The 10,869-nt window shown below is 52.9% G+C and overlaps 1 protein-coding gene across 1 annotated transcript in view; it reads right to left on the reverse strand.

Moving 5' to 3' along the window:
- The window catches only part of COL6A1 (collagen, type VI, alpha 1), a 26,092-nt gene that overhangs the window by 2,165 nt on the left and 13,058 nt on the right, over positions 1 to 10,869 (reverse strand). Inside the window, exons 21-35 of the mRNA XM_009320833.1 lie at positions 8,826 to 8,888; positions 8,265 to 8,327; positions 7,728 to 7,778; positions 7,608 to 7,643; positions 7,072 to 7,134; positions 6,537 to 6,602; positions 5,769 to 5,804; positions 5,385 to 5,421; positions 4,481 to 4,489; positions 3,468 to 3,601; positions 2,267 to 2,376; positions 1,778 to 1,961; positions 1,380 to 1,554; positions 928 to 957; positions 27 to 145 (exon numbers count right to left, since the gene is read on the reverse strand). Of these exons, the coding sequence (XP_009319108.1) occupies positions 27 to 145; positions 928 to 957; positions 1,380 to 1,554; positions 1,778 to 1,961; positions 2,267 to 2,376; positions 3,468 to 3,601; positions 4,481 to 4,489; positions 5,385 to 5,421; positions 5,769 to 5,804; positions 6,537 to 6,602; positions 7,072 to 7,134; positions 7,608 to 7,643; positions 7,728 to 7,778; positions 8,265 to 8,327; positions 8,826 to 8,888 (1,176 nt within the window). The remainder of the gene's footprint in view (positions 1 to 26; positions 146 to 927; positions 958 to 1,379; positions 1,555 to 1,777; positions 1,962 to 2,266; positions 2,377 to 3,467; positions 3,602 to 4,480; positions 4,490 to 5,384; positions 5,422 to 5,768; positions 5,805 to 6,536; positions 6,603 to 7,071; positions 7,135 to 7,607; positions 7,644 to 7,727; positions 7,779 to 8,264; positions 8,328 to 8,825; positions 8,889 to 10,869) is intronic.

Genomic DNA, 10,869 nt, shown 5'->3' on the forward strand with positions numbered 1-10,869 from the left:
CAAGGGTCTGCGGGAGGCTTCCCGGCCCCCAGGACCCGCTCTGCCAGCCGCTTCACGAACTTCTTAGTGGTCTCGAAGTTCTTGCTCCCCACACTGGTGGAGCTGTCCACCAGCAGCGTGATGTCTGCCAGCCCAGTGAAGGTGACTGCAACGGGAAAGGCCCAGGGCTTGTTACGCTGCATTTCTCCTCCTGCCTCTTCCGTGGAAAGCTGGTGAAGTCACTAGCTGTCTTGCAGGCTTCCTGCTTTGTCAGACTTGGGAAATCCCCACTATCTGGGTATTTGCTAGCTTGGTTTCCCCTACCCCAGTGCTGTCCTACTCTTGTCCTTTTACCCTGTCATTCCTTCTTCTATTTGGTTTATGACAGGCTGCATTCCCAGATACTTACCTGGCTTAGATAATCTAGTGACTCCTGTTGCTTAAATACAGTGCTGTCCTTGCACGTCTGGGGAACCATTTCACCTTCTGAGGCTGGCTTCTTTCCATGATGAGTCTGAGAATTGTATACACTTCTGACTTGGAGGTGTACCCCACTAAATTCCTCCCCCTGTACTCACTTTTCAAGCACCTTTCTCAAATATCCCTGCCACAGTGCTGATTTTCCCTTGTGCTCCCACCACCACATAGCAATTGATCTCATTACCTGCCTCAGCTAAAGCCTGTGAGGGCTAAAATCTGGCACAGCCTCCTCTCTAGGGTTGAGGTGCCTGAAAAGCAACTGTCTAGGCTTTTCCCCCAGGTGCTTTGGGCTGGCGTGTGTGTGTGAGACCCTGTGAGTGTCTGACAAGGCATGCTCCCTTCTCCAGCCCAGGAGCCTCCCTGTTGTGAGAGGTCTCCAAGCTATGCATTCCCACAAAACACAAACTCCCACTTGCCCCACCACAGCACCTGCAACCCCTTCATGTGGCATGAGGAGTCAATACTCACTTGGGCAGGTGTAGTCTGGACATTTCTTCTCTGTTAAGAAAATTAGAAAGAGTAACGTCACCAGCTCACCCAGGAAAACCACTTCTTCTATAGCTTCCCACAAGCCACAGAAGGGACAAATGCTCACCTTGGCCACAGCCACATTGTGCGAGGCACTTGTGCAAAGGCTATAAACATGCACCAGAAAGCACAGAGGTGCGTGCTTGAAAAATGCTGTGGACAGAGATGTTCTGCAGCAGGAGAGGACCTGGACCTGGCTGCAAAGTGTTCTGAGACATGAGATGTCCTTGTCCCTTATTTAACTAAACCTTGAACGCTGTTCTCTTCCCTCAGCGCCTGCTTAAGAGCATGACTGGAGGAAGGCATGGGAGGGCAGCCTGCATCCCTCGCCCTTTGGCTGAGGCAATCCTCACTACCTTCCTTATTGCCTCCAGCCACAACCTTTCACCCACCTTGGCAGACATACGAGGTGATGTTCTGCAAGAAGGTGTCATCCAGGAGCTCAGCGTAGTTGTCCCTTTGAATGGACAGTCCTGGCCTGGTAGGTCGGCTTAAACAAGCGATATCATTCAGGTGATCTGGATTTGGAGGGTTCCGGAAAATGTCGCCTATCCCAAGGGAAACCACCTGCAGGGAAGTTAGAGTCCATCACCGGATGCGTTCATCATCTAATGCATTCATAAACTTGAACGCCTGCCACTTTGTGAGAGTGCTTCTAGTGACACGTGTCCCACCTGCCCTAGCCTTGGGTAGCAAAGACACGGAGACTCCCAGAGAGCCTGCACTACTCTGATGCACAGCTGCTGTGTGGTGATTCCCTGCAGGCAGTGTGCTTCCCCTGTGCCCTTACCGGGGTGACATCGCACAGAGAGTTGAGCGGGGTAGGGTCCCGCAGCGTGTCAGAGCGTCCATCTGTGATGACGATGGCGACACGCTTGTCAGAGGTGAATCTCCGCAGCAGGTTGTCCTTGGTGAACTGCAGGGCTTCTCCAGTGTAGGTGCCCCCAGCTATCCATTTCAGGTTCTTGACTGCCCTGCAAACACAGGCACCAGTGAGCCTGCAAGCTCTTCCCCATGGATACTGAAGGACCCCCCGGGAACACATATGTGACATGCTTGTGAGGCAGAGCAACATCCCTGCACGGGGCTTTGGGTGGAAAACTGGCAAGCTCCTTGGCCTTAGCACCACTTACAATGCCAGCAATTGCTACTTTCCACTAAAGAACATTTAGTACCCTTACAGTTGCAGGAGCTGCTGGCCTGGAGATGGAGGATGGGAGGTGAGTAGGTGTCCCTGGGTCAGGTCTCTGCATGATGCACTGAGACCCCACAGACTCACTGTTTGAGCGCCCCGATGTTGTCTATGTTGGCATCCCCCATGGCCACCAGCTCCTGCGTGTTGTCATGGCTGTACTGCACAACGCCCACACGGGACTCCCCAGCTTCAAACTGTTGGAAAAAACAGAAGCCAGTTAGGGTCAGATACCTCAGGGGGCCCTGGAGAGCTCAGAAGTCCTGCTGGTGTATCGTACTGAACGCCTTCATGGCAGGCTCTGCTGCCTCTCCTCTGCCTTATTCCAGGCAGAAGAAGCCCCAACAGGAGTGGATGCACATGGGGACCAATTTGATGAGCCAGGCAGTGAAACAAGACCCAAACCCAGGTTTCCTGGCTCAGTGGTCTCAATACAAGCCATTGGTCATGGTGGGCGGCTAGGAATAGATCTTTTTTCAAAACTTCTGTTTTCCTTCCAACGCAGTGGTTTTGCTGCCCAGCTCTAGCCTTTCTGCTTGTTACCAGCTCTTTCCCAGCCAAAGAGACCCATGCATGCCCACACAAGTGTCCAACGGCAGGTCGTTGTGTCTTTACTGCCTGTGTACTACAGATGTGTCTGGTTTTACCTTAAGGAAAGACTGGATCCCAAACATCCCTTCCAAATCACAGAGGTAAACAAAATTTCCCACGCACAGCGGGTTACCAGGGAAGAGTTAGGAGAGTAAGCATTTGTGTCCCTCTTCAGACTGAGACTCATTATCGGGTCAATATTGCTGTTTTGGGCTGCAAAGGTCCTTTTTAGTAGTATGCTTAACTGGTAACCTAAATCCAAGCTTGGGGGCAGACAAGGGTGCCTCGGGGGCTGGCCATCAGGGAGCTAGGGGAAGTTGCAACACACCTCATGTGTTATCTACTCCAGCCACCTGAAATGCTCATCAGGACAAGGAAGACACTGAGAGACTGACTGATCAGGCAAGTGCTTTATGAGCCGTCTGCTCTGGGACATGGAGGGAGAGTTCACAGCCACAGCAGGCAGAGTCCCTTTGCCCAGAAAGAATGAAATGTCTGTATCTTGGGACAACAAACTGCTGTCTCATCTCCATCACTTTATGAATCTAGGAGGAATCAAGACCCACCCCAGTTACACACCTGAAGCTAAGCCTTGTGGAGGCTCTTTGGAGTGGAGGCATCTCCCTGTTTTTTCTGCTTGCAGTGAAAGGTAAGTGAGTGCACACAAGTGTATCCCAGCACTCGGTGGAAATCTCACCTTCACACGCTCGTCCTTGCTCAGGCGGTCGATGACTTTGATGATGAAGTCCTTGGCAATCTGGAAGTTCTGCAGGCCGATGCTCTCCGAGCTGTCCAACACGAAGAGGAGGTCGACAGGACCGCAGGTGCACTCTGCAGCAAAGCACAGGAGCGGAGGGGCTTGTGTTTTCTATCTGAGCAGCTCGCTCGAGCAGCATGTTTTGCAGGGAGGCATACCAAAGCAAGCAGCTGATATCTGCTATTAGTCCTGACCAGGTGGGTGCCTGTGCCCTATCTACCCACAAAGCACAGTGTAAAATAAAGCGACAAAATAGCTGCATAGGAGACTTGAAAGTCAGTTTACTAATTTTTCCATTTGCCTTTTGCTCAGCACTCCTTATAAGACACGTAGCATTTCCAAGCTGTGTGTACCCTTAAAACACCCAGTAATTATTCCAAAACCCATTTCTTCATAAGCCTTCTCACTTCTTCCATTCACCCAGCCCAGGAGGACAGAGGTGACACTGGTGGGCTGGAGGAGGCTGACTCAGCTTGCTCCCCTCTTTCCCATGGCTGAAGGACATCATGTTCCTTTGGCTCTTCCTTCAAGCTTTTGGACTACAAACCCAACCCATCAGGACAGCATCAGAGAAAAAAAACCCCAGCTCATTTCTCTGCAGACCAGCACAGGATTTGGAAGGAGGAGGACAGAGCTGGATCCCCAGCGTGCCCTGAACTGACGTCCCTTTCAACTGCAAAAAGAGTGGAGAAAATCCATCTGCAGTTTGCTGGCACAGGGCACCTTGACAACAGTTTTCCAGTTGTAGGACCCAGCCACAACAGCCTCTGAAGCTGCATAGCACCCTCGGGGAGAGCTCACTGTGCTCCCCTGCCTTGCTCATGCTCAGTCCTCCCTCCCGGGCTCTCACCATGTCTCCATAGCAGAAAGCAAGAAGCAGGGAAACGGAGGGGTGCAAGCAAGGAGAAGGGCTAGCAAATGTTTGCAGAGCAACTTTGCCAAGTAACACTCACCGCAGCAAGCTAGAGGAGGAGGGAGAGAAAGAGAGAATGTTAAAACGCTTGACACAAGGGTTTTTCACACACTAATGCAGACTGCAGGTTTGTGTTTCTGCAAACCCAAAGACACCTAGTCTGGACAATGCAAGCTCATGGAGGTTTCCCTCTCGTTTGAAATACCCAGATCTCTCTCCTGTTTGAGATTGTGATGCCCCGACCTGGAGCACTGCATGCAGCAGAGCTCTGTTTCTGCACCTGCTGATGCATTCTTATTTAAATAAAAATAAAAGCTAATCCTGGAGGGATTAAGTAAATCACCAGAATATGGAGCTCAAACTCAGTTCCCTAAGTACCCTGTGTCCTTCCAGCACTTCATTACTGGCCACGGGCCAGAAACCCTTTGCAGCACATGTGTACTCTGCTCCCCATGGCAGGACACCCCAGAACAGACCTCCCTTTCCCAAGAGGGAAAGTCAGACCCTGCTATTTAAGAAAAAGCCATTGTAAAATGGTCCAATCAAATATTTTACACAACTTTGATCGTATTTTCTGTGAAGGATAATTGTGTACGTACAGAGCCACAGACACAGCAAACCAGTCTGCAGCATGCAGAAAGTGAAACACAGTTGCACAACCTACTCTAGAGATGGAGCTGGAAGTCCCTGGGTCAAGAGAAAGGACAGCGACGTGCAAAAGATTTGCCTCTTTTGGGTTGCCGTCCCAGCTGCAGGGAGGAGCTCCCACTTCTCCCCCAGCTCGTTGACTTAATTGTGACTCATGGAAGGGCAGCAATGCCCACGGCATCCCTCTGCATGTTGCCTGGGGATGGCCCTGCTTGCTGGGGGCCTTAGAAAAAGCAGCTACCTCCCACTCAGCAAGGAGCTGAGCAGCGTGGGAGGAGCGGTACAGGGATACTCACAGCACATCTTCATGATGATGTCCAAGATTTCACATTCCTGAAAACAGAGGTAAAAAGACGTTTGAATAACAGTAAAGGCAGCTTCCTGGCTCCCAGGTGCTGCCCACCACCCCTGCTGCTGCTTTGTACCCTTCAAAGCAGGTCCTGATCTGGAAATGAGTGATGTGCAAGTGGGGTGCACTACAGAGGGTACTGGCTGGTGATGGACTGACGTGAAGGAAATCTGGCCAGTGAGACTCGCTTGGACAGTAATGGGGGGCAGCCACCACCCAGCCTGGGAGCACGAGGCTCCCCCAGCAGTGACCCCCTCTCAGGAGCCATCATGCAGGGCAGGCGAAGCACAGACCAAGCAAGCAACCAGCGCCCTGATCCTGTCCCACTTACATCTGGTCCTGGGGGCCCCACAGGTCCTGGTGGTCCCTGTCAAACAGAAGTGTGGAGAGAGCAGTTACAAGAGCAGCCAATCCTATCTGCAGTGTACTCTGCCAATACCTTGCTAAGCAATGCAGAGTCTGGAAAAGTCTCTTGGCTTCCCAGTTGCTGGCCCCTGCCCTGGGCCTTGAGCAGGTACATCTGCTTGCTTGCACGATGCCCTGGGGCTGCATGGGGATGGAGGGAAGGAGAACCACTTCCACACGTGCCATGCCCACCGAGGTGGGAAGGCAAACTCTTGCTGCAGGTGGTGAGCACACACACTGTGTGTGACGTGGCTTGGCATTGCCCCCACAGCACCCAGGGGATGGATGGGTGAATGGATGGATGGATGGATGCCTTTTACTTGGAAGATGCCTCTCCTGTAGCCTCCAGGCCAATGTGAGGCAACGCAAGCAAGTGGTGACTCAACACAAACTGAAACGCTTTCAGGTTCAGGATGGCAACTCCAAAAGGCTGCTTGCCCTTACTGAACCTGATCATACGAGAATGCTTTGCTCATGAAAAAGTACAAGTGCCTGTATTTTCTGCCCTGATTTGGGGTGAACATGATTTCAGAGACCCGTGTACCAGGCTGCAGCAGCAGGTTTTTAAACTGCCTTGCTCCTGCTGTGAGCAGGGCCAAGCACAGCAAGTCTGCAGTGAGCCCTGCTCTTGGGAACTCTGTCAGCCTGGCACGCTGCGCTCATCAGTGCAAACCCTGCCAGGGTCCTTACTTACCGGGCGGCCTTCAGGTCCCCTGTGGCCCTTTGCTCCTTTGATGCCCCTGGGGCCAGGGGTTGGGTTCTGAAATGAAAACAAAAGCAAAATCCACAAATCTGTGTGTGTCAGGGTGCAGCACCTTCCCCTCCAGATGCCTGCTGAGCCCTGCCTAACCACAAAAATGTTAGCTGAAGATTGCTGTACCCAACCAAACGAGTTAGGACTTGGGAGGGTCAGGATGGACACTGGGAAAATCTCCCTCCACAGGACAGTGGTGCAGCACAGATGCAACCATTGGTGCTATCTGGAAGCATACAAAACTTTGCAGAGATGATACCCACCTCAACCTAACAGATCTGGAGGTTTGCCAGCCATAAGCTATAGGACACAAAATGAACATCTGGAGAGAGCTCCCCTTGCCATCAGACACTGCTTAGTGGCAAAGGGTACTTGCAGACTTGCAAAGCCTGATGGGCTCTGTTAGAGACCCAGCCCAAAGCTCCTATACTATGTTCACAGAGAAAGATGATTCAGCTTTATACAGATTACTCACATCATTGCCAGGGTCTCCAGCTTCTCCTTCATCACCTTTAGGACCAACATAGCCTTTTGTTCCCTGAAAAACAGCACAGAAGAGACTCCTGCATGGACAACTGTTGTTAGCGTGGTGAAGTTGGTGCTGGCATGCAGTGACCTTGTGAGAGCTGGCTTGGGAGGGGGGGTGAAGAGCAGCCTATAGGCTCCCTAGCACCAAACTGCAGTGCTGTTGAGGGAGAGAGCTTCTTAGGTGGCTTTTACTGTTATAGCACCATCTGGCTCCCCCTGGGTGGCACTCCCAACCCCAAACTCTGGCTCCAGGCCTGCATCGGAGAGCACTCAGCCCAGGCTGCTGCCCTTGGGTGTTATTACCCGTGCACCAAGGCAGAAGCATCCACAGCAGGGACAGGTGGGCAGAAGGAAAAGAGGGCTTTGGAGGAGCCGGCTGCTTCAGGGAGCCCATTTCACCATGCAGCTGATGGAGAGGCACTAGGAGCCAAACCACTAGCCAGAGCCATTTCTGTTGGGTGTATGAGGAAGCAGCACACTTACGTTAATGCCAGGGTCACCTCTGTCTCCTGGCTGCCCCTGGGGATGAAGGAAAGGAAGTACGTTAGGTTGGACAAGCAGAAATAATGGTCTTACAGTTTCAAAGCAGCACAAAAAACTTACCGGGGCACCTGTGAATCCAATCGTGCCGTTCCCAGGAGGACCATCCTCCCCCTGAAAAGGAAGGGAGAAATATGTGAGAGAATGAAAAGCAGACCTCTTAGATAGCACGGCAGCAGGATCCTGCCCTCCTTGGACAGTTTATCTCCACAGCAAAATGTCTGTGCAAAAAATACACAACTGGTGGGTTGGACACTGGTGCGGGCAGGTAAAAAGGCCGTCTTGCTTGTGTGTGACCTGCACAGCCACTGAGAGGAGAGTGACACTGTCCCTCTCAGAGACTGGGGATATGGCCACAGGCTGGGAACAGACTGGGAAGTATCAGGTCTCTGTTGCTGGAAAGTACATCCCAAAATACGGCTCTTTGAGCCTGCAGATGTGATGCATATTCAAAAGCAGCTGCTTGCAAATTTTCCCAGCATCTCGGCTGTGTATGAATGTAATTTCTTTTCTCCCTGAGTTGGATCATGTTGTGTGGAACCAGCCTGTTGTGCATCCTTTCCACATGGCATGCAATCCTCCCAAACAAATACCACTCACCCTTTCTCCCATCAGGCCAGGGTCTCCAGGCAGCCCAGGTGCTCCAGGCAATCCCTTTGGGCCCTGGAAGGAGCAGAAGAAGCAGTCAAGCATTGCACACCATCCTTTGAGCTGGGAAGATGATGCCTTCTGAGGCAGCCAGCTGCCATCACGAGCCCATTACAGGAGGTGTTTTGCTTATACAAGAGCAATACAAAGCCCACAGCTGGGCTTGGGATTCAGCTTGCTCCCTGCCCTGGGGATCAAATCTGCTGGCAGATTCAGGTGGCTGCCCTCAGAGAACAGCTCCCCCAGCTTCTGTGATGGGAAGTCACATGGCTTGTGGTGTGGCTATACCCTCTCCATGAAATGGCCTCTGGGAGGTGGGGAAAAAGGCAGCTATGACCTTAAGGAGCCATGAAAAATGCCTTGATGTGTCTGCCAGGAAGCTAGCACCTGAGTTTGTACCTACAACAGGTTTCCAAGATCCGAGGGATTTGGGGACAGCCCTAACGGGCAGCATCTCCTGGTCTTCCCTTCATTCCCTCCCTCTAAAACATGCAGTGATGAAGCAGCACTGACCTCATTGCCGCGGGGGCCATCGTCTCCCCGGTAGCCCTTGGGTCCTGGGGGTCCAGCCTCACCCTAGGGAAACACAAAGAGCTCTCACAACAGGGATTTTCTCTTGATGCTGCTTCTGCCCTGAAGGGCTGGTCCCTTCAGTTTGTGATGTGGTGGGTGGGAGCATCCGCCTTGTGCCTTGCACCCACCAGTGAGTCACCTCCACCTCCGGCCAGCCTCACAAGAAAGGACCTATTGATGGGGGTTAACACAGGTGGGGAGACACTTCAGGAGCTGTGCCTGGCTCCTCCCATGCACCCCTGCCTTCCCCTGCCTGCACAGGCTGCAGCTCCCCACGCTTCCTTACACCCTGCTTTCTCTGCAAAGCCTCATCGGAGGCAGCCCTGGCCAGATCCCTGCTAAGCATGAGCCAAAATAAGAAGCTTTCTGGGTCAAGGTGTGACACTGCAGGCATGGGTTGAACACCATGGGCTTTCAGTGGCAGCTGGGCTGCAGGAGGGAGCAGCCTCTGAGCAGAACCTCCAAGGCCCTAAAAGCCATCCCTCTCCTCCACACTTCAGTCCCGTAACAGAGGACCTGGTGGGGAAGAGGACCAGGAAGGAAGGGATGATGCTTTCTAGCAGCAAAGCACAGCTGGGTTGCACAGTGGCATCTCATCAGCTGTAACAGAGGTGCCTCCAGGGCAGAGAATGGTCCTTAGTGGAGCATGTCACCCTGAAGGTGACACAGACCTCCCTCCACAGAGGCCCTCCCCACGCCTTGGGGCTCGGACACGTCTGGGTTGCAGCCGGGCTGGCAGAGGCCCTTTCGTGGCTCTGGGGAGTTTCTGCCCTCAGGAGGCTGCAGAGCCCTGGCAGCATGTGCTGAAACGGACCAAAGCTGTCACTCTGCCACATCCCATCTGGGCACTGGCCACTCACTCCATCAGCTGGAGGGCTGGCCAGAGACAAGAGAGGAGGCAGGAGGAGATTGTTTGTTTGTTTTTTTTTTTCTCTCCAAGAGCTCCAACAGATGTCCAAGGGAGCCCCTCCACCTTCTGCTCGGTGTCAACAGACCTTCGTGGGGTTTACTTGCCAGGAGATTGGTAATGATGGTGGGTAATGATTGGGTAATGATGCTCTCGTCCACGGGTCCAAATGCTCGAACAAGGCAGCACTCACACAGAGCTGGGTGTGCAACCAGTCCCCAGGCAATGGAGATGACAGAGGTAGGCAGAGAGCAAGCTGTGGTGGGAGAGAGTGATGGCTCACCAATTGCCCCCTCCAGCATTGCTGCTGCAGGCAGTGGGCATGCCAGTTCAAGACTCCCGACCTCCGAAATGTTTCCTGCGACAACCCACGTGACTGTAGTCTCCTGGCAGGTGGAAGGCAGCACTCGCTCAATGGTACCTGGGCTTCAGCATCGCAGTGGTGCGTGCCCAAGAGCTTCCTCCATATTTTCAGTGCATCAGCAGCACCTCTGAGCTTTTTGGGAGCTGCCTCAGTGCGGTGGCTGAGCCTAGCCCAGCTTTGCAGCTGCTCTCTCACCACCCAAAAGCTGAGGAAGCTGAAATCCCCTCCAGCTGTTGTCTCTGCTCCTCTTCACATGACAGCAGCTGGGAGAAGCTGGTGCCAAACATCCATGCATGCTGCACACACCCTTCTTCCAAGGAAAGGTGTACATGTGGGTGCAGAGGACTTAAAATTACAAGTGCAGTGCAGAGCACTAAATTGCTCAAAGGCATGTGACCTTATTTCTGCACAAAAGCCCGGAAAAGAGAAAGCTGGGAAGGAGGGACAGGAACTCATGATCGTTTGTATCAGCCAAAGCTGGATCCTCGGCACCCTTGACTTGCGCTGTGGCTGTACATGTCCTCACTGTAGCACACAGCGCAAATCCCTCACGGCCCTGGAGGAGTTTATGAAGATGCAGGATTTTGGGCCGGGAAAACTTTAGCAGCTCCCTGTCCGCTACCTTTCTGGGTGTGACAAGAACCACAGGAGGGATGCGCACCATGGCCAGGAAGAGAGAGGGACCACCAAACCTGCCCATGAGGATCAGGGAA

This window comes from Pygoscelis adeliae, unplaced genomic scaffold (assembly GCF_000699105.1).
Source record: "Pygoscelis adeliae isolate BGI_AS28 unplaced genomic scaffold, ASM69910v1 Scaffold63, whole genome shotgun sequence".
Lineage (NCBI taxonomy): Eukaryota > Metazoa > Chordata > Aves > Sphenisciformes > Spheniscidae > Pygoscelis > Pygoscelis adeliae.